We start from the raw sequence: 24519 nt of genomic DNA, 5'->3' as shown, positions 1-24519 counted from the left end.
GCGATTTTTTTTTATGATTAATTATGAATATTTTCATCGTGAGCTATAGATTGTGGATGAATAAGCACAGAATGGCAGGTGAAAAGATGTGACTGGCTGCCTCCACATGTATCGGAGGGGACATGTGATGGGCTTCTATCCTCCCTACGACCGGCCAGTGGGGGGAACATGCGAGCAACGATCAGGACAGGGGAGGGAGAATTGGCATGAGAGGAAAAATTGGGATGAGAGAAAAATCACAGAAAAAGGAGGAGAAAAAGTAGAAAAAAAAAAGAAAGGTACACCATGCAAATGTTAATGCTTTATTTGTTTTAAACAAGACGATTTAGAAATGGGCAATGGGGAAATACATTGCGTTGGACAGAGGTTGGAACACAAAAAACTGCAATGACGTAACCACTACACCTCCATATAGACGGAGCCAAATAGGTTTCCTCATCAGCCAGTTTGACTATAGTATTTGTATGATTTACCAGAAGTGCTGAGTCCAACATAGTCCAACATAGTCTGGTGGAAACGCACCTTATCGACCATAATCATCATCCATATAATCCATTTAGTCTTTTTCATAATATCCAATAGTTCGCTCTAGGCGATCGCCATTGTCGAACGTGTCCTGCTCACTGCTTGCCGCACCCTACTAGTAGAGTCCCTAGTGCTTCGAGTGCTGTGGGGCCACCCACACTAAGCTGGCCCATGCATGTTCATAAGGTCATGTTCATGTTCAACCCTGCTACCTGGCGGGATTCAATCGTCATTGCAGGTCCAATCCACATTCACAAGGCCCGCGCGAGTGCTTAGTATGAGAACATTGGGAAAAGGAAACAAAAAACAAGATATCTCTTTTTTTGGCGCTCAACACTTGGATTTCAAACATGAGAAATCTCATGTTTGGCGCTGAATGAGTGTGTAGCTGGGGAAACAGGTTTGTTTTTATTAGGGTTTTATTTGGAGGATTTGCATAAGAGCCGCTAATTAGGTCTAGATAATAATTTAGCCATTTCTCACAGATGATCAGCATTTATTCCCAATTTGTCTAAAAGATACCCAATGTGACAGGTCTCCAGAGCATCTGCCAAGTTACCAGGCTCCATTACTATCTTCCAAACCAGGCTTTTTACCTATCATCCAAACCAGGCTCCATTCCTATCTCTGAATAAAGCTGCTAGTTCAGGTGAGAACCAGCCACTATTCATATCTCTGAATAAAGCTGCTAGTTCAGGTGAGAACCAGCCACTATTCATATCTCTGAATAAAGCTGCTAGTTTAGATGAAAACCAGGCTCTGTTCCTGAATAAAGCTGCTAGTTCAGATGAAAACCAGGCTCTGTTCCTACCTCTGAATACAGCTGCTAGTTCAGATGAAAACCAGGCTCTGTTCCTACCTCTGAATACAGCTGCTAGTTCAGGTGAAAACCAGGCTGTGTTTCTATCTCTGAATAAAGCTACTAGTTCAGGTGAGAACCAGGCTCTGTTCCTATCTTCAGAGCTCAGTGGCTCAGGAGGTAGAGCAGTCACCGTCATTCGGGGGCTCCCAGTCTATTTCCCGCTCGTCCCAGGCAGCGTGTAGAAGTATCCTCGAGCAAGACACTTAACCCCTAACTGCTCCTGATGAGCAGGTTGGCACCTTGCATGGTTGCCTCCGCCATCGGTGTGTGAATGTGTGAGTGAATAGGTAAAATGTGAGGAACAAAACGCTTTGGATAAAAGCGCCATATAAATGCACCAATTTGCCATTGTGCAAATTCAACATCTGGGATTTCAGATGTCTATTGTAAGTTGCTATGGAAAACCTCAGTTAAAAAGGCTTCTTCTTTGAAATGTCTTAGATTTCTCTTTGAAACCACATATTTCCTCTTCTTTAACTATTACTATTACTGATACAGAAATAGGGAATTGACCACAAATTCCTAGCTCAAAGACACCACAGACAGTAATGTTGTCAACTCTACCGAAGATGTCTGTCTGCTTATTATAATAGATCTATTATTGGCAATTAGACCTCATGTGATGATGGCATAAAAATCCAATTTGTATTTGAAGGCTAATTTGCAACTCATTTTGAAGGCTCTGAGTTGAGCATTTCCTCAGAATTCATAACGATCTTGAATAATAATAGCATGCGTACTGATGTCAGTCTCCATACAATCAGCTGTTGGTGAATCATCACTGATGTGTCTGGTCAGTAACAAGGGTCTCCCAGTCCCTCTGCTCTGCAGTAAACACAAAATACATGTTCTGGTATCGCGTTCCCACTTTATCCAATCAGGAGAGAGAACTTCACACTACAAAATGGTCTGACAAAAAGAAAAACAAGTTGCAAATAACAAGTGCAGTAAGCAAACAAGTAAAGAATATCTACACAGTAAATTTCGCTGAGTACATTTTACTCAAACTAAGTACATTTGACTCAAACTGAGTAAAATTGTACTCACTTGGGCTCAAATGGACTCAGTTTAAGTCAAATCTACTCTGCGAAATTTACTGTGTAGGGTTCTCTCTCCTGATTGGATAAAGTGGGAAGGGATACCAGGAAATGTATTTTTGGACCTATGTTACTGACCAGACACTCTATATCAGTGATGGCTGTTGGAATGTAGAGCTATTTAACACTTATTTTAACAAGAGAATACCATTTACAGCACATTTAACCATATCCACTACGAAGAATGCACCCAATGCTGTAGTCTAGGGCAGTGGTTCTCAACTGGTCTAGCCTCGGGACCCAACATTTTCCTTAGTCATTAAGTCGCGACCCAAGTCGCGACCTAAGTCGCGACCCAAATTTCTTAACCACTATGATTTTTTATTTTTTTTTGCAGTAATACACAATCTTTCATGCATTGTTAAAAACATGAAATAAACTCAAAGTGCAACAAAAGTGCAACTAGGGCTAAAAACCCAATGAAATAAAATAATAATAAATAATATATGCTTCTTAGCAGATTTCTTCGCTTAACATAACAGACCTAAGTTTGGGGGAACTAATGGGATAACTGGGGTTGCAACAAAAGTGCAACTAGGGCTAAAAACACAATGAAATAAAATAATAATAATAATAATAATAATAATAATAATAATAATAATAATAATAATAATAATAATAATAATAATAATAATAATAATAATAATAATAATAATAATAATAATAATAATAATAATAATAATAATAATAATAATAATAATAATAATAATAATAATAATAATAATAATAATAATAATAATAATAATAATAATAATAATAATAATAATAATAATAATAATAATAAATAATATATCCTTCTTAGCAGACTTCTTAGCTTAACATCCCAGGGAACTAATGGGATAACTGGGGATGTTGTTTGCTCCTGACAAGAGTCTCAAAGTCGGGGGTGATGGTAGACAAAGCAACTCCGAGGTCATGCTCAATGTCCAATCTGTTCCTCTGCTTTGTCTTAAGCCACTTCCACAAAGATAGGTAGCAACAAAAAAAATTATAAAAAAATAAAAAAAATATATTTTTTTTCCACACACATCCCAATCAAAATGACCCCGCGACCCACTTTTGGGTCGCGACCCACCAGTTGAGATACACTGGTCTAGGGTATATAAATATATTTATAATATAGATATACAGTATATATATATGTATATATATATCCATCTGTATAGTAGGGTCACAGTGCAGTTACCTCCACTCACCAGCCTCCTCCTCTACTACTCTGAGTGCAGCTATAATGACAGCATTGCCTACTCTTCTACCCCTGATAGACTACAGCTGATCCCAGTTCAGCTTTAATCACACCCTCACCCTCCTTACTACAATTATACACTTTATGAAGCCACGCGTGACATGCAGGGGGACGATGACATGTAGGGGACGATGACGTGTAGGGGATGAGGATGTGTAGGGGACAATGATGTGTAGGGGATGAGGATGTGTAGGGGATGAGGACGTGTAGGGGATGAGGATGTGTAGGGGATGAGGATGTGTAGGGGACAATGATGTGTAGGGGATGAGGATGTGTAGGGGATGAGGATGTGTAGGGGATGAGGATGTGTAGGGGATGAGGATGTGTAGGGGATGAGGATGTGTAGGGGATGAGGATGTGTAGGGGATGAGGATGTGTAGGGGATGAGGACATGTAGGGGATGAGGATGTGTAGGGGATGAGGATGTGTAGGGGATGAGGATGTGTAGGGGATGAGGACGTGTAGGGGATGAGGATGTGTAGGGGATGAGGATGTGTAGGGGATGAGGATGTGTAGTGGATGAGGATGTGTAGGGGATGAGGATGTGTAGGGGATGAGGATGTGTAGTGGATGAGGATGTGTAGGGGATGAGGATGTGTAGGGGATGCGGATGTGTAGGGGATGAGGATGTGTAGTGGATGAGGATGTGTAGGGGATGAGGATGTGTAGTGGATGAGGATGTGTAGGGGATGAGGACGTGTAGGGGATGAGGATGTGTAGGGGATGAGGATGTGTAGGGGATGAGGATGTGTAGGGGATGAGGATGTGTAGGGGATGAGGATGTGTAGGGGATGAGGATGTGTAGGGGATGAGGATGTGTAGTGGATGAGGATGTGTAGGGGATGAGGATGTGTAGGGGATGAGGATGTGTAGGGGATGAGGATGTGTAGGGGATGAGGATGTGTAGTGGATGAGGATGTGTAGGGGATGAGGATGTGTAGGGATGAGGATGTGTAGGGGATGAGGATGTGTAGGGATGAGGATGTGTAGGGGATGAGGACGTGTAGGGGATGAGGATGTGTAGGGGATGAGGATGTGTAGGGGACAATGATGATGGCGCCGCCCCGTTCGGCTGCCTCTCTGTTAGCTCCGTCGAGACTGTGTTTACTTTTGTTAATATTTATAGTTTTTAGAGTTTTGTGCGTACCAACTGTTGGTGCATTTAATGTATACGACCGTCAGTCACTCATAGACATTGGATTACGGGAAACTTACCAACTGGATTACTCGCTGGATCAACTTTCCGAACCACATCAATGGCCGGAAGAAATCCTCCGGAGACTAGGACCAGATCCTTTGTTCCTAGACCCCAGGAAAAGACGTCGAGGAAAAAGGGCTGGGATCCGAAACAGGCTGAGATCCAGACGACACCGTACACCACTTCCCAGTATATTGCTAGCCAATGTACAATCAATAGACAATAAACTGGATGACATCCGAGCAAGGATTCAATATCAAAGAGACGTTAGGGACTGCAATGTCCTTTGCTTCACCGAAACATGGCTAACACCGGAGGTTCCAGATCACGCGATTCAACCAGCGGATCACTTCTTTATCCATAGGAAGGATCGGACACAATCAGAGTCCGGTAAACAACGTGGTGGAGGTATTGCCTTCATGTTTAACAAAAATTGGAGTGATCCAACGAATGTGAAGGAATTATCCAACCACTGCTCGCCAGAACTGGAATATATAACCATCAAGTGTCGTCCTTTCTTCCTCTCGAGGGAGTTAACGGCGATCGTCCTGGTCGGAGTGTATATTCCACCGCAAGCCAACAACAACGCCGCGCTCTCCAGACTACACGACGAGGTAAATAATATACAAGCGACGAACGTTAACGCCGCCATTTTAGTACTGGGAGATTTCAATAGCGCCAATCTGAGAAAGGTATTGCCTGATTTCTACCAGCATGTGACTTGCAACACCAGAGGCGGTAACATCCTAGATCACTGTTACACGCAATTTAAAGGTGGCTACAAGGCTCATTCTGATAGTGGCTTTGGCAAGTCAGATCACGCATCCATTTTCCTTACACCAAAGTACAGACAAAGAATTAAAAGTACTCCCGTAGTCTCGCGAGAGGTGCAGAAATGGGATGTGACGTCAGAGGATACGATCCGGTCAGTGTTCCACAACACAGACTGGATTGTATTCCGCGACACAGATAACATTAATGCCTACACGGAGACAGTGCTGGACTATGTCTGTACTAGGGTGAAAGAAACAATCCCCACTACCAAAATGAAAGTTTACCCAAATCAAAAACCCTGGGTAGACAAATCCGTCCGTGAAGCTCTGAGAGAGCGCACCAAAGCATACAATGACGGCCTAGTGGCAGGCAACATGAATGACCACAAGGTGGCGCAACACAACGTAAGGAGGACAGTGTCAGAGGCCAAACGGCGCTACAGGGATAAAATTGAACTCCAGTTTGAACAAGCTGACTCTAGAGCTATGTGGCAGGGGCTCAAAACGATGACAGACTACAAAGGCGCCTCCCTCAAACTGAACAGTGACATCTCCTTAGCAAACGACCTCAATACCTTCTATGCGAGGTTTGATGCTGGTAATAACAACACCAGCTCACAAGCCTCGGCAATGGGGGGGGGGGGGGTCGGCTGCTGATGGAGGCGCAGTGTTCAGGGTAACAGAGCATGAGGTGAGGCGGACCTTTAAAAAAGTGAATATCAGGAAGGCAGCAGGTCCGGACGGCATCCCCGGCCGCGTCCTAAAAGTCTGTGCCGACCAACTGGCCCCAGTATTCACTGACATATTTAACCTGTCCTTAGAACAGGCTGTCATCCCCACCTGCCTGAAGAAGTCCACTATTATCCCTGTACCCAAAAAATCCAAGCCTGCTTGCCTCAACGACTACCGCCCTGTAGCTCTCACCTCCATAGCCATGAAGTGCTTTGAGAAGCTAGTAAAGGGCTACATCTGCTCCTCCCTCCCCATCAACATGGACCCCCTGCAATTTGCATACCGCCCCAACAGGTCCACGGAGGACGCCATATCCCATGTGCTGCACACAGCAGCATCACACCTGGACAAGAGGCAGGGGAACTATGTGAGAATGCTATTCATCGACTACAGCTCGGCATTCAATACCATAGTCCCCTCCATACTCATAGCCAAGCTCAGGGACCTGGGCTTGGGCTATGACCTCTGCCAGTGGGTCTTGGACTTCCTGACTGGCAGACCCCAGGTGGTGAGAGCAGGCAACTGCACCTCCTCATCCATCACCCTCAACATAGGGGCCCCCCAGGGCTGTGTTCTGAGTCCCCTCCTCTACTCCCTGTACACACACGACTGTGTGGCTCAGCGGAGTAGCAATACAATCGTCAAATTTGCTGACGACACAGTGGTGGTGGGCCTGATCTCTGCCAACGACGAGAGGGCCTACCTGGAAGAGGTCAAGGTCCTGGCGGGATGGTGCCAGGAAAACAGCCTCTCCCTGAACGTCAGCAAAACAAAGGAGATGATTGTGGACTTCAGGAGGTCGGGGGTCAAGGACTACAGCCCCCTCAGCATCGACGGGGCACCGGTTGAGAGAGTCAACAGCTTCAAGTACCTCGGAGCCCACATATCCGAGGACTTGAAATGGACCATACACATTAACAGTGTGGTGAAGAAGGCACGACAACGCCTCTACTTCCTCAGGCGCCTAAGGAAGTTCCAAGTCAGCCAGAAGATCCTTAAGAACTTCTACTCATGTACAATAGAGAGCATCTTGACCGGCAACATCACCTCCTGGTTTGGGAATAGCACTGCAAAAGACCAAAGCAGACTACAAAGAGTGACACGTTCAGCCGAACGCACAATTGGAGGGGGGCTCCCCACCCTCCAGAACATTTACAACAAGCGTTGCAAGGGGAAGGCTAAGAGAATTATTAAGGACTCGAGCCACCCGAACAACTGCCTCTTTGAACTGCTGCCGTCAGGCAAGCGACACAGGAGTCTCAAGGCGAGCACAGAAAGACTCAGAAGTAGCTTCTATCCCCAGGCCATCAGGCTGCTAAACGAACAATGAATGAACACTACACAACAACAACCACCAAACACACATAGCACACACATCCACACGCACACACTCACTTTAAACAAACACACTGTAGCACCCACTACACACACTTTATAGCACACACCCACTTTAAACAAACACACTGTAGCACCCACTCCCCACACTTTATATTTATGGATGAAGGATTGCACTACAACTCGTACACCTTACTGTAAATTGTACCTAAAATTGTACCTCATCCCATTTCTGCTTTGCACTAGATAGTACTGTACATTAGTACACTGCATAGTATTGTGTATTGTATATTATATGGTAACTCAGAACATTGTACATATGTCTATACCGAACAACTGTGACCTCATTCTTCTTCTAAATTCATGCTATATTATGTTATTATGTTATTTGATACTATCTTGTCTAGCACAGTCTCTGGAGCGTAACAGTAAGAAGCATTTTGTATGAAAGTATTCTGTACTTCTGTATGACAACTATTAAAGAACTTGAACTTGAACTTGAACAATGATGTGTAGGGGATGAGGACGTGTAGGGGATGAGGATGTGTAGGGGATGAGGATGTGTAGGGGATGAGGATGTGTAGGGGATGAGGACGTGTAGGGGATGAGGATGTGTAGGGGATGAGGATGTGTAGGGGATGAGGACGTGTAGGGGATGAGGACGTGTAGGGGATGAGGACGTGTAGGGGACGAGGACGTGTAGGGGATGAGGATGTGTAGGGGATGAGGATGTGTAGGGGATGAGGACGTGTAGGGGACGAGGACGTGTAGGGGACGAGGACGTGTAGGGGATGAGGATGTGTAGGGGATGAGGACGTGTAGGGGACGAGGACGTGTAGGGGATGAGGACGTGTAGGGGATGAGGATGTGTAGGGGATGAGGACGTGTAGGGGATGAGGATGTGTAGGGATGAGGACGTGTAGGGGATGAGGACGTGTAGGGGATGAGGATGTGTAGGGGATGAGGATGTGTAGGGGATAAGGATGTGTAGGGGATGAGGACATGTAGGGGACGATGATGTGTAGGGGACCAGGATGTGTAGGGGACGAGGACGTGTAGGGGATGAGGACGTGTAGGGGATGAAAAGCCAAACTGAGAAGCCCCTTAGTCTTTGACCCACTGTTCCCCTACATCCTGTCAAACGTCTCCCTCTCCAAAGGTACTGAATGAAAAGGACGTGCACCATGCATAAATAATAGGGTCCAGTGGGCCTGAATTGACCACATTAACATCCCTCTCCCATCATGCCGTCCCTCCTGGGTGCACTTTAATTTAAGCCTCTGGGGGCCTGTCGGGGGGGCCTGTCGGGGGGGCCTGTCAGGGGGCCGTCACACGTTGTTGCACGTCGCAGCACATTTGCCCTCGTCTGTCAGCTCCAGGCTGTGTTATTGCCGATCAACCAACACAGCGTTTGAAATCCAAAATGGCTATTACGTGCTTCCAATCTCGGGTTATACGACCAAACAGCCAACGGGCGTCAGTTTTGGAGAAGTGACCACGTCCGGTTTCGCCTCCCGGTGAACAGACCATTCACCTCTGACGGTGAAATTTACAGTTTTTGTAGCCAATGAAATTCTGGAGCTGACGGTATCTTACATGAGGGATGTTTACTACGGTAAAGGGAGAGTAAAACAAGAAAAAGGGAGATTTAAGTCAAAAAAAAAACATCTATGTTGGCCTCCTCTCGACTGGTTTGGTTGGTTGTTTTTATAAAAACAAAGGAATGCACTATGAAGTCAGCGCCGGGGAATTAAGGATGAATGCCTCTGTTATTGTTAAACCTTGTTTTTCAGCTTGCCACAGGGAAGAAAAAGCTACAACGAATTGCATATTCAGCTAAATAAATCCTAAATTCAAATGCAACTCAATCAAAATTAACCTGTTGTGGATTAATTTGACACTATTGTAAGACAAACAAAAAGCAGCTTGCGACAAAGCTCTCCGGGAAGGCTCTCAGCACGGGCCAGCTCTCTTCTCAGCTCGTTTCATCGATTGTCATTCAAACATGCAGTTTCCGAGATTAGCGTGCGCCGTGCTAGCGGCGTTGCGTCGCGTGGTACTGTAGCTACACGAAAGAAAGCTAAATTGTCAATTAGCGAGTTCCGAAGTCAACATTATATGGTGAGTTTCCCGTCTGATAATGGGCTCTGCTCAGAGAGGCAGTGTGCCGCTCTATTGATGCGTGCTCGCGGGGAAAGCTTGCTGGCACACAGCTGTTGCTAATCACCATCATTAGTCCACGCGACAACTCACGTGCTTAGAGGGCCGGCACGCTATTGAATTCTCCAAATTGTCGTTGGAAAATAACAATATTGCGGTAATGCCGCCAGGCGTCATCTGATACCGTTGTTAGGAACACAGGACTTAGAAACCCCCCTCTAACCCGCCCAGGAGCAGAGTTGTTGTAGAGGAGAGCCTCGGCAGGAGGAAGGAGAGGGACCAGACGATTGGTTTTATCATGGGTTTCTGTTAAAGGACCATGCTGGTATTTGTCATTCTTGCCTCGATAGAAAAAGGTGTCCTCTTTGTATTTTTGTATCAAAGCAAAAATTACTTGGAACCCAAGACTGTCAAAAAGACTGGTATGGTCCTATATAGGTGCTGTAAGTGGTATTCTTTCATTAAAAACGTGTTAAAAAGTGTTAAATAGCTCTACATTGTGACAGTCATTACTGATATAGTGTGTCTTTATCCAATCAGGGGAGAGAGCCTTATATATGTTGAATGTATGACATAAGATAAGATAAGATAATTCTACATAACGTCTGTTTATACAGACATTTGTTTTGTGTCAGAACACACAATACTGCATTACCAAAAAGAATAAACACAAGACAACCATGTTACAGCAGAGACAGACATACAGGCAAGACATCTGTGATTACCCAACCAACGTTATTCCTTTGATGTGGCACAGTCCCACAAGTCCAAGGTTATTTCATGTTGCACAGCCCTTTTATATTGCACTGTCTCATGTAGGTTGCACATTTCTATCCTACTTGTTAAATAGACTTATTGAATGTGGCACAAATTACTTTTTTAATCTTTTCAGTTTCCACTTGGGAGTTCTGAAGCGGCACTATGAATTGAAAATGGGGGACCCTGATGTAAACAAGACAAATGTCTTTCTCTGGTCTGCATCCCCTTAACCCATTCTCTGCCACCACTTTGATCATCCTAAACCATTCTCTGCCAGCGCTATTTGTCTATGGAGATGTTCACCTTCTTTGCAGGGCTATAACTTTTTAAATTGTATTGCTAAATTGACATTACTATGGCCCATTCAACATCAATTATCTATCGTTCAGGATGTAGGAACGTTTTACTTTTTCATTTACACATTCATACAAAATACCATCTAGTATAAATATAAATATGTTTTTATCGTTTTCTGCAGTATTTCATAGAACGTGAGATATAGGCATAAATGCATATATTAGATTATCAAATGCAGTTTGATACCGATCCATGCTATATTAAAAATGTAAACTGTACATGGTCCTAAACGTTATGACTGATCATCTGCGGGTGAACGGAGGGGGGGGGGGGGGTTGTTTATAATTCTGTGACCGACGTTAAATGATTTATGTAGTATGGGTGATATATTGATCAGAGCAGTTTGTATCGAAAATGATAAAGAAAAACGCTGAAACTCACGTCCGTCTCCTCGTACCGTTGGGCGATGAGAGTGGAACAAACAGATCCCAGTTATGTGGTGGGGATCGAGGCGATCCAGTTCCGGTTTGTATAATACTAATATACTCCCAAATCATGTTGTTTATTGAGTTATGGCAACGATCCATGTCCACGGTGTGTGGATTGAGTCCCGGGACGATAAATGAGTGGCCGGTCGGAATTAGGGGACGGACCGAGCTGAAACGGGCATTTCCGGTTTGGCAACTCACCGATCGGCCACCAGGTGGCGGTATTGAAGGGTTGCAGAGTTGTGATGGCTCCCGCAGCATATGACAAGGCTCCGTGGGTGAAATATGAATTCCATGACGAAAATATGAAATATGACCTTGAAACACGCTGTACAGCGATATTGGCAGACAACGCATGGCGGGCAATAACGCTGAACAGCGATTTTGGCGGGTAATGGGTTAACAATTGTGTGTATTGAGCCATACTGTATTGTACCCATTCTGCAATCTGTTAAATAAAGTGTTCATTCATTAATTAATTCATTAATTAATTCATTAATTAATTCATTCATTCATTCATTCATTCATTCATTCATTTATTCATTTGTTCATCCATTAATTAATTAATTAATTAATTAATATTTTTTTAAATTTAATGTACGTGCAATTTCCTGCAATATAGAGCCTTCAATCTTGACCAATAAAGTTGCTCTTTTCACTATAAAACTCAGTTTATATTGCAGTATGATAGCCAATTACTATAATAATAATATATATATATACTGTATATACACTGTATATTGATTTTTCGCTCATTTATTTTTATTAAATCAATCTCCTTTCAAATAGGCCAAGTTTTTTTATAAGAAAGAGAAAAAATATATATTTCCATTACCTGTAACTCTTGTGTCTCTTTATCTCCTTCTCTGCCTCCTCCCTAAGTCTGCAGTGCACAGTCATGACATCGATCTCCAAATTTTTTTTTAAAAAAAAGTAAAAAAAAAAAATTTGAGGCCCCTCATCACTAAAGGCCCACGGGCCGCGGCCGTTGTTAATCCGGCCCTGCTCGTCTGCCATATAGATAGCGTTAACGTTTGCAAACGAAGTCAACGTCATCCAGCTGACACCACATATCTAGATAACGTTAGCTAGCGGCTAGCACTAAAGCTAACGCCAACCAGAGGGAAACGTTATTATTACTTATTAGAGGATTTACGGTATGACCAGATCGCATTTCTGGATCGTGAAACACTTTTATTGTATTGCATGGTAGAACCGTAGAAGTTCTACCACTCAATAGTAAAGACATAACTAACATAATCCTTTTATTTGAACAACTTACTGGAAAAGCCTGCCTGCCTGCCACCAATATTATGACACACTCGGTGGGCTTTGATATTTACACTCAGCCTACCTGCAGGCTGCAGCGCTGTGCGCCAAGGTCTGCTGGGGATGGGAGGCACTGGATCAAACCATATGGGGCAGGGGGGGGGGGTCGCAATCTTTGGAAACTTAAAAACTTGCTATTAAGTGTCATTGCGTATTATTAATTTGATTGAAATTACTTAGTTATGGTTAGATTTATATATTGGGGGGGGATATATCATATTTTTCATATGATCAAAAAGTGGGGGTGCAAAAGCAGACGTTTGCCCCCCCAAGCTCAATAGTGGTGGGGCACCTGCTTCGACTGCTCCATTATGTAGGCGTCTATGGATGCAGTAATGGAGAACACTCTAACTCGCGGCCCGCGGGCCAATTGCGGCCCGCTGGATGATATTCTGCGGCCCCCTACTTGACATCAAAGTAAAAAAAAAAAAATTTACAACAACTTTGTCAGTGCTGTAAAGTTTAAACCTTTTTAAATCTTAGACAAACAAAACACTTTTCTTTCATGAAATATTGTAAGCCGTCATTTGAGGCTTTATAAAAGCAGCACAATGAACACAAATCTGTCAGTGCCGAGTCCGACCTCATCTTAAATAACAAACAGCATTGCTTGTTGTAGTTAACAAAGAGAGGCAGAGTTGATTTAGCAAAAAAAAAATCATATATATATATATATATATAATATTTGATGCAGCCCAGCCTCACCCAGACTCTACCTCCAGCGGCCCCCAGGTAAATTGAGTTTGAGACCCCTGATAGAACAGTAGATGATGCAGTACTGGAGAACACTCTGGATGGTAGAACAGTAAAACAGGTTGAGGATGCTGCATCTGCCACCGTAAAACCTGAGCCTACAAAGAAAGGCTATGTATAAATGCTACGTATAAATGCTACGTATAATTATCATCTCTTTGCCTGGGTATTGTTTACAATATACAGCTATGAGCAGCTACTATGTTTGTCGTCTGTCCAGCTCCTAGTAGCTGTACTAAAAGGACCAAAGACACCAGGGAGGCTGACATCTCTTTCTATATCTCATCAGTAGGCCTATAGAGTAGATGAGTGATTCATTTTTGTTTACAAATCGATCAACTAAAACAACAAAAAGTTTGTGAACTAGGTAACTTTGCCGTTAGCTAAGTTATGCTAACAGACCAGCCAAATCAAATATTATTGCTGATGGCTAGCTCTCAATAGCATAGCTAAAATACAGTAGGTGTGTTTCTCTTTTGTGTTTCTGATTGTAATTGGCGGCTGGTGATAAATGTTCTGGAGCGGGTATTTTTTGTTTGTCAAATCAGTTGTGCAATAGTCAATTTTGGTGAGAGAGAGAGAGAGAGAGAGAGAGAGAGAGAGAGAGAGAGAGAGAGAGAGAGAGAGAGAGAGAGAGAGAGAGAGAGAGAGAGAGAGAGCCATGGTGTCTTTTATTAACTTCTACTTTATTCTATTTACTATCAAAGTGGGCATGGCCAGTGGCCACCCTCATTTCACTGTATGCCTTGTGTATGTATGTGAAAAATAAACATCTTGAATCTTGAATCTTGCCATATTCAATAAGTTTCAGTAACTACAGAACAGTACTATATATTGTTATAGACTCACTTGTTTTGCTGCATCACGTTGGAAGCGCCTCGAGCCGTCGTGTCACCGTGTCGCGCTTAACCCTTCGAGAAGCTTTGTGGTCCGGGCTTGAATTTTCCATAAAAGTGTCCATATAAATCCATTTAGTTAGATCCAACACTGTTTGAATGTACAGTATATTGTGATTATTATCAATTAATTAACAACTACTAGCCGAGCATGCATGGTGGTATTTTCCTGGTGGACCCTCGACGTGATTCGGGACGTGATATCACATGCCACGCTCAGCCAATAGAGTGACTACTTCGAGCACTAGAGAAAAGCGCCCTCCGATATCGTATTTGAAGACGCTGATTAGATTCAATTTAGTTGCATGTTGCCCTGTGAGTTGCACACTGACGCTGATGTCTAGCGCCCGAGAAAAGAGAGGGGAGGGGGCCAGGGCTGGTGAATAGGATGCATAAACAATTCTTTCTTCTTCTTCTTTCCACCAGGGGGGGTGGCGCCCTAGTGCCCTCTATGGAGCAGCCGCCACTGCTGCCAATATAGGCCATAATACTGAATATATCGTCTTCTGTTCTTTGGTAATCGGAAGGTTCCCGGTTCGATTCCCACTTCTCCCGGGCAGCGTGTCGAAGTGTCCTTGAGCAAGACACTTAACCCCTAACTGCTCCCGATGAGCAGGTTCGCACCTTGCATGGTTGCCTCCGCCATCGGTGTGTGAATGTGTGAGTGAATGGGTGAATGTGAGGAACAAATTGTAAAGTGCTTTGGATAAAACCACTATATAAAAACCATTCACCATTTTCAACCAAGACATTGCTTAATGTAGTAAATTAGCCATTCAGAAGACCAAATACAGTTCATGTTCAGGCAAACCTGTGAAAATAAAAGCATTATCTACAATATAATGCATAATTATAAAGGTTTGAATGAGATTCTCTTCATGATTGAAATCATCATTTGTTTTGTTGGAGCTATTATAATCAAAATTCTACCAGGATTTTCGTTTTTTTGGTTCATTCTGTAGACAGGCACAGTTGTCTTACACTCGTTACTTTTTTTTACTATGGGTTTATTGGTAGAAAGATACAAGCATTATAAAGACAACATACACCTCTTTCACCACTGGTTCAAATGACAGCAAGTTTAGAACTGGACCAGGTAGTTGACAATCCTAGTTGACAGTCCTAGTCCTAGTTGACAGTCCTAGTTGACAGTCATAGTCCTAGTTGACAGTCCTAGTTGACAGTCCTAGTTGACAGTCCTAGTCATAGTCCTAGTTGACAGTCCTAGTTGACAGTCATAGTCCTAGTTGACAGTCCTAGTTGACAGTCCTAGTTAACAGTCCTAGTTGACAGTCCTAGTTGACAGTCCTGGTTGACAGTCCTAGTCCTAGTTGACAGTCCTGGTTAACAGTCCTAGTTAACAGTCCTAGTTGACAGTCCTAGTTAACAGTCCTAGTTAACAGTCCTAGTTGACAGTCCTAGTCCTAGTTGACAGTCCTAGTTGACAGTCCTAGTTGACAGTCCTAGTTAACAGTCCTAGTTGACAGTCCTAGTCCTAGTTGACAGTCCTAGTTGACAGTCCTAGTTGACAGTCCTAGTTAACAGTCCTAGGTGACAGTCCTAGTTGACAGTCCTAGTTGACAGTCCTAGTTAACAGTCCTAGTTGACAGTCCTAGTCCTAGTTGACAGTCCTAGTTGACAGTCCTAGTTGACAGTCCTAGTTGACAGTCCTAGTTAACAGTCCTAGTTGACAGTCCTAGTTAACAGTCCTAGTTGACAGTCCTAGTTGACAGTCCTAGTTGACAGTCCTAGTTAACAGTCCTAGTTGACAGTCCTAGTCCTAGTTGACAGTCCTAGTTGACAGTCCTAGTCCTAGTTGACAGTCCTAGTTGACAGTCCTAGTTAACAGTCCTAGTTAACAGTCCTAGTTGACAGCTAGTCCTAGTTGACAGTCCTAGTTGACAGTCCTGGTTCTTAACAATCAAGCTATAGTACATGTAGTAGTGAACTGGCTCAGAGAGGCTGTAACAAATCAAATCATACACCTGAAGCTGAAATAATTATACTCCTGGCAATAAGCAATTTATGACTGACTCATTGTACTGGATCTGGTACTGCACTTGAGTAGACATTTGCGGTATGTGGACTTATATTTATTTCCATTACAGGGGACTTCATTTGACTCATACATTTTAATGAAAGGGTTTTGCATCTGTTTATAAACGTTGATGCAGCCGAATTCAAGAGGAAGTCACCCAGGCAGCCATGACTGGATCAGTCATGTATCTTGCATTGTATCAATGCAAGAATGACTTTGACATGTCAAAAAGACACGTCCTTTAATTTTTAGAGGTTACGGCACCCAACATGATTTTTACTTTTCATACTTTATCATATTCAGAACTGCACTATTGCATTATTTTACTCTATCTCTATTCTATTTTACTAACTATTTTATTGCACTGCACTATTGTACTATTTTGCTGCTTTTTTATTACTGTATATGTTTTAATTGTCTATATTATGTGTGACGATCAAACCGTAAACAAAGAGGCCTGTTGGGATGTTAGATCCTAATATGAAGAACTGTGATTTGGTGTTCTATGTCTTGACTTTGTCTGTTTTGATAATTGTATGCCTTTTTTGCTGCTGTGAAGCACTTTGAGCTGCAGTTCTTGTATGAAAGGTGCTATACAAATAAAGTGTATTATTATTATTATTATTATTATTATTATTATTATTATTATTATTATTATTATTATTATTATTATTATTATTATTATTATTATTATTATTATTATTATTATTATTATTATTATTATTATTATTATTATTATTATTATTATTATTATTATTATTATTATTATTATTATTATTATTATTATTATTATTATATATTACCTGATGTGTTTAATACAGTATGATACAGAATTTTCTATAATTCTATCATGGATGGTATTTCTACTTGTACTTATGTACATGATTTGAGTGGAGTACGTCGTCCACCGCTGGCCGCATTTATGTGGTGATGTTCAACTCTCGAATAAAACAGAAAACAACAGTATTTATAATACAAACACACAAATAAGATAAGATATTCCTTTATTGATCCCCTTGGGGAATCATGGGTTTCTTATCCTGTTCGGGGCACAGGGTCAGAGCAAACTATTGACACCTGCACTTCCCCATCAAGGAAATAGTCCTGGAATGGGACTGCATTTAATTTTTTTTGCAATATACTATATTGCACTATAATCATCCAATATAACAGTAGCTGAAGGCAAGGGCGTAGGTTTTCTTTCAACATTGGCGGGGAAGGGGGGGGGGGGGGGGGGGGCACACTTTAAGCGGGGGTCTGTGGGTCCTGGGATCAAATCTTTATGATGTCCCATTCATTCTCAAAATGACAGCCAGTCCTCTGTGGGATATTTATCACCTATCCGCCCGTCTTTATCTTGGAGTAGTGATGAATGGTGGTTACATATCTCGTCTGTCTGGCCTTGCGGGGACAAACTGAGGACAGCGAAACTTTCCTCGCTGCCTTGGACTGGAGCGCCTACAAGCAGTCCAATGTGAAAACTATAGCTGCGGGGCTTTAGGCTACGTTTAGACGAGCGTTTTGTGAACAGAAACCGCAAAAGTCATCTTGCGGTTTCACTTTTAATTTTACGTTTAGACGAGCGTTTTGGGGTGGAATTCTCCGTGCAGACGACGCTATAACGACGGAGCCCCGCTGTCACACGATTGGCGCATATGTCACATGACGTGCTGTGAAGACCCGCCCTACTCTGCCTCTGATTCGCAGACTGTGGATGGGGAATGTGATTGTACCAAAGCAGAGTCACTCACAGACAGTGGGTCCACTCACGCCGCGGGACAGATTCTTGTGTATTTAACCCTTTCACTGCCACACGACAGCCGGTTGTGTGATAGTAAAGGGTTAACCTTCTGTCGTGTGGCAGTGAAAGGGTTAAAAGTACTGCCAATGTAGCCTTCAGGTGATCTCCGTTGATAATAGTCAGACATACTTGCTTTGTTTACGTCTCGGCTACTGGCGCATACCTGCTACCTGTGACGTAAGCAGTACGCGCGACCAGAGCCGTGACAACCCTTTCGTCATCGTTTTAACAGATTTATACAGTTTTACAGTTTAGACGAGAGCGCAAAGCTTTTGCGTTTCTAGGAATTCCACCCTGGAAGGTAGTCTCACTTTTTTGCGGTTTCACCCCGTAAAAACGCCGTTTCCGTATAAACGAAAGGCACATCCGAATTTTTTTTTTTGCGGATTCACCTGCTAGCGTTTCCGTCTAAACGGGGCCTAAGTGTCACTTTATTGTAGCTTCAGGGGGGGTTGACATGTTCCCCTCAATATGTTTTCAACATTTGTAAGAGTTAAATAATAAGGGGGTCAAAACTTTTATATATCCTTCTTACCTGTAACTATATAATAATAATAATAATAATAATAATAATAATAATAATAATAATAATAATAATAATAATAATAATAATAATAATAATAATAATAATAATAATAATAATAATAATAATAATAATAATAATAATAATAATAATAATAATAATAATAATAATAATAATAATAATAATAATAATAATAATAATAATAATAATAATAATAATAATAATAATAATAATAATAATAATAATAATAATAATAATAATAATAATAATACACTTTATTTGTATAACACCTTTCATACAAGAATTGAAGCTCAAAGTGTAGCAGTAAAAGAAAATACTCATAAAATTAGGACAAAATTGGCAGATCAAGAGCAATGCATAAAGTAGTGCATACATAAAATAAGTATAAAACAGGCATACAACCAGGGGTGTAAAAAGTACCCAGAAATTATACTTAAGTGAAAGTATGGGTACCGTCTCAAAATCTGACTCAAGTAAAAGTCAAAGTATCTGGCTAAAAACACACTTGAGTAAAAGTAAAAAAGTCCTACTTTTAAATGTACTTAAGTACTAAAAAGTAAAAGTAATATATAGTTTTAAAGGGATAGACCAGGGGTCTCAAACTCATTTTATCGTGGGCCAAGTTTTCATTTTGACTATACATTGCACCAGGTGAGTTAGTTGAAGAGGTGAGCCAATAGTGAAATCATCAGCTGGTGTTTAGGCAAGGCTGGAATGAAACCAAGCAGACACTCTGCCCACAATGGAATGTGTTCTGCGATAGACAATGCTGAAATGAAAGAACAGAGGACACTTTTTTTGCATAAAAATTATTTAATGCACTTCTTTGTATACTCGTATGCCGTGACAAATAAAACTCTTGACTTGACTCCATTGAAGGTAAACTAACATGGACGGCATTCACATCACAGCATGAATAATATCACAATATTAAAGACCGAATACTGTAGTATCCTGAATAATATGACAATATTAAAAACAGAATGGTGTATCCTGAATAATATCACAATATTAACCACAGCATACTGGATTATCCTGAATAATATCACAATATTAAAGGCAGAATACTGGAGTACCCTGAATAATACCACAATATTAAAGACAGAATACTGGAGTACCCTGAATAATATCACAATATTAAAGACAGAATACTGGAGTACCCTGAATAATATCACAATATTAACCACAGCATAATGCGGATCTGACTGTCTATTCTTCTGATAGCAGGTGTTTAATCAAAGATCCCCGCTTTCTAGTGTTGCACAAGGACCAATCAGCATGGGTATGGGCGGGTTTATTTTCCATTGATGGGGATTTGATTGGCTGTTTACCTGCGGTCGCAGGATTAATAACGTTAACGTTAGTTCGGCCAGATAAACAATTAAAATATACTAATTAAAATGGTTGGACCTGTGAGATTTGTACTTTGTACTTTGTAGGTCTGCATTTTAAATGTAAGGAGTAAAAAGTATGTTTTTTTTCTCTGAAATGTAATGGAGTAAAAGTACAAAGTATACAAACCGTATAATACTTGAGTAAAGTACAAATCCCCCAAAACAGTACTTAAGTATTGTAACGAAGTACAATTACTCAAGTACTTTACACCCCTGCATACAACCGATAGAATAGACAGAGTAATAATATGTTAACCAACAATTCCAGACACCCCTACAAGACCCCTCATCTCAACCTTGCAGACGTGCCTCATAAAAGTACACCAGAATGCAGGTAATGAAGTGTTCCTGGGGGAGGACCCACAGACTCCAATATTGAAACCAAACCTATGCCCTTGCCTCCAGCTGCTGTTATATTGGATGATTATAGTGCAAAATATGCAATTAATTTTAAATTTTAAAATGCAGTCCAATTCCAGGACTATTTCCTTGATGGTGAAGTGCAGGTGCTAATTGTTTGCTCTGACCCTGTGCCCCGAACAGGATAAGAAACCCATTTGGGAGGCTTACAGATTCTAATAAGATCCTACGAATGTGATGCACAATAACAACCGCAGCCTGGCGGGCTTTAGATAAGGTATACGATACGGGTCTGTGAAAACTCACCACAGAGCGCTCACCGTGGCAAATAACAGGTGACTGGGAAGGCGGCAGCAGCTGACAAGCTGCGATAGGTTAGACCGGGCTGGAGACTATATAGACTTGTGTTGCTTTGCTTTTCTGCTATTTCTTTTTTTGGGTCTTTCAGAGGCTTGAGTGTGTATAAAAACGAGGCATGGAGATGGCGTTTGATGTTCTTTTTTGTTGTGATGATATCAACACCAACCAGGCCACAGAGCTCCACACTGTGAATAAATTATGTATCCACATTGATCCAGAGGCGCTTCGTAGACCGCTGGCTCACAGGCAGATCGATAAAAAACGCACGTCAAAGTTGAACTTTAACATCGCAGCGATCGTCGGGGTAAATGCCACGTCATATGAGGTTTAAAGAACCGGCCTTTTGAGCTTTTCCAGAGGGGGGGCGAGAAGACGTATCCAGGCTGAGGTGTCTGTGTGTCTGTCTTCCAGGCTGAGGTGTCTGTGTGTCTGTCTTCCAGGTGTCTGTGTCTCTCTTCCAGGCTGAGGTGTCTGTGTCTCTCTTCCAGGCTGAGGTGTCTGTGTGTCTGTCTTCCAGGCTGAGGTGTCTGTGTCTCTCTTCCAGGCTGAGGTGTCTGTGTGTCCGTGTGTCTCTCTTCCAGGCTGAGGTGTCTGTGTGTCTCTCTTCCAGGCTGAGGTGTCTGTGTGTCTGTCTTCCAGGCTGAGGTGTCTGTGTGTCTGTGTGTCTCTCTTCCAGGCTGAGGTGTCTGTGTGTCTGTGTGTCTCTCTTCCAGGCTGAGGTGTCTGTGTGTTTGGCCTGAGGTGTCTGTGTGTCTGTCTTCCAGGCTGAGGTGTCTGTGTCTCTCTTCCAGGCTGAGGTGTCTGTGTGTCTGTGTGTCTCTCTTCCAGGCTGAGGTGTCTGTGTGTCTCTCTTCCAGGCTGAGGTGTCTGTGTGTCTGTCTTCAAGGCTGAGGTGTCTGTGTGTCTGTGTGTCTCTCTTCCAGGCTGAGGTGTCTGTGTCTCTCTTCCAGGCTGAGGTGTCTGTGTGTCTGTCTTCCAGGCTGAGGTGTCTGTGTCTCTCTTCCAGGCTGAGGTGTCTGTGTGTCTGTGTGTCTGTCTTCCAGGCTGAGGTGTCTGTGTGTCTGTGTGTCTCTCTTCCAGGCTGAGGTGTCTGTGTGTCTGTGTGTCTCTCTTCCAGGCTGAGGTGTCTGTGTGTCTGCGTGTCTCTCTTCCAGGCTGAGGTGTCTGTGTGTTTGGCCTGAGGTGTCTGTGTGTCTGTCTTCCAGGTGTCTGTGTCTCTCTTCCAGGCTGAGGTGTCTGTGTCTCTCTTCCAGGCTGAGGTGTCTGTGTGTCTGTCTTCCAGGCTGAGGTGTCTGTGTCTCTCTTCCAGGCTGAGGTGTCTGTGTGTCTGTGTGTCTCTCTTCCAGGCTGAGGTGTCTGTGTGTCTCTCTTCCAGGCTGAGGTGTCTGTGTGTCTGTCTTCCAGGCTGAGGTGTCTGTGTGTCTGTGTGTCTCTCTTCCAGGCTGAGGTGTCTGTGTGTCTCTCTTCCAGGCTGAGGTGTCTGTGTGTCTCTCTTCCAGGCTGAGGTGTCTGTGTGTCTCTCTTCCAGGCTGAGGTGTCTGTGTGTCTGTCTTCCAGGCTGAGGTGTCTGTGTGTCTCTCTTCCAGGCTGAGGTGTCTGTGTGTCTCTCTTCCAGGCTGAGGTGTCTGTCTGTCTCTCTTCCAGGCTGAGGTGTCTGTGTGTCTGTCTTCCAGGCTGCGGTGTCTGGTTAAGCAGCTGGAGAGGGGAGAGGCCTCACTCGTGGACCTCAAGAAGAACCTGGAGTATGCAGCAACGGTGTTGGAGTCGGTCTACATCGAGGAGACGAGGTGAGGGAGCAGCGGAGCAGCTTGTTTAGATGATCGATTAATCAATTGATCTGTCGATTATCACTTCGATCAATCGGGTAAAAAGAAAATAATCTAGATTTTATGCAAAAAAAATTTAAAACGTTATGCATCGCCTTGTACAACGGTCTTTCAAACAACTTGCAAATTGATGGTTATAAGATAAGATAAGATATGTCTTTATTGATCCCCTTGGGGAAATGTGGGTGTCATAGCAGCATGGGGGAGGGGGGGGGGTACAGGTATGGACAGGGTGTTAGAAGAAAGACATAAATACAGGCAATAAAATGTGATCTGAATATAAAAATATGAGAACAAATAAACAGTGTAAACAATATAATTAACTCTGAATATAAAAATATGAGAAAAATAAAAGTCGGTTGATAAGGTTTTAGTCAACCGAGACATTTCAGTTGATTCATCAAACATGTTATTGGCCTTTGAGTTTGGGTGTAAATGGGTCATGTTGCATCCTTTCAGTAATTTGCAGGAGGACATGTAACATACTGTAAGACAGATGTGTTCGTTAAATTGACTACATATTATTAATATATTATATATATATATATTATAGTCTGCAGTGTCATTAGTCAGTGCAAACTTCTGATTAATAGTCAATCAATAATATCTTTAGTTGGGGACAGTCTTACAGCGTGAACCTGTTCATTTCTAACCAAGGCTATAATTCCTATTTTATTGAGAAAAACTGCATTTATTTATATAATTTCTGGTTTCTGGTTCCTGTAGGGAATGACAGGCCAAAGATACACATTCAAGCATATCCCCAAGTGTAACACTTCTCAGTCCAACACCGGTGCGTGTGTGTGTGTGTGTGTGTGTGTGTGTGTGTGTGTGTGTGTGTGTGTGTGTGTGTGTGTGTGTGTGTGTGTGTGTGTGTGTGTGTGTGTGTGTGTGTGTGTGTGTGTGTGTGCGTGTGTGTGTGTGTGTGTGTGTGTGTGTGTGTGTGTGTGTGTGTGTGTGTGTGTGTGTGTGTGTGTGTGTGTGTGTGTGTGTGTGTGTGAGTGAGGAGTCCTGTTGCTCCCAGTCAGGACTTGACTTCAGGTCATAAGGCTTATGGTGTTACGTAAGTCTCTGGTCATGCAGACCAGTCAGATTAAGGCCAGCTGTGAAACCAAATACATCTGCCTCCAGGACGTATATAGACATACATATATATATATTACATATAAATATATATATTTTTTTATATATGTTTTACACATTTGTATACACTGTGATGAGATGTCTGTATTTTTTAAATTTAATTTTTTTTAAATTTAAAAATTTAAAAATTTTAATTTTAATTTTAATTTTTTATTATTTTATTTTTATTTTTTTTATTATTATTATAAAAAAAGTGTTTTTGTTCTTTCTTCACTTGTTCTCAACTTGTTTCCTGTTATTCTGTATGTTCTCTCCTTCTTTATTCCTTCCTTCCTCCCTTCCTTTCTTTATTCTCTTCTTCATTCCTTCTTTCCTACCTTCCTTCCTTTCTTCCATCCTCTGTTCATTCCTTATGTCCTACTTACCCTCTTTCCTTTATTCCCTCCTTCTCCTTCCTTCCTTCCCTCCTTCATTCCATCCCTCCTTCCTTCTTTCCTACCTACCTTTCTTCCTTCCCTCCTTCCTTCTTTGCTACCTACCTTTCTTACTTCCCTCCTTCCTTCCTTCCTTCCTTCCTTCCTTCCTTCCTTCCTTCCTTCCTTCCTTCCTTCCTTCCTTCCTTCCCTTCCTTCCTTCCTTCCTTCCTTCCTTCCTTCCTTCCTT

At 42.3% G+C, this 24519-nt stretch overlaps 1 protein-coding gene across 1 annotated transcript in view; it reads left to right on the top strand.

The window, feature by feature from the left end:
• pde1cb (phosphodiesterase 1C, calmodulin-dependent b) overlaps positions 1-24519 on the top strand; it is a gene marked incomplete at both ends in the record, with an annotated part of 313514 nt that overhangs the window by 139949 nt on the left and 149046 nt on the right. Inside the window, 1 exon segment of the mRNA XM_084327584.1 lies at positions 22621-22734. Within this exon segment, the coding sequence (XP_084183710.1) occupies positions 22621-22734 (114 nt within the window).

This window comes from Notolepis coatsorum (genome assembly GCF_963971535.1).
Source record: "Notolepis coatsorum genome assembly, chromosome: 13".
Lineage (NCBI taxonomy): Eukaryota > Metazoa > Chordata > Actinopteri > Aulopiformes > Paralepididae > Notolepis > Notolepis coatsorum.
The sequence above is the reverse complement of the archived record's forward strand: the minus strand, read 5'-3'. Positions and strand labels throughout refer to the sequence as shown.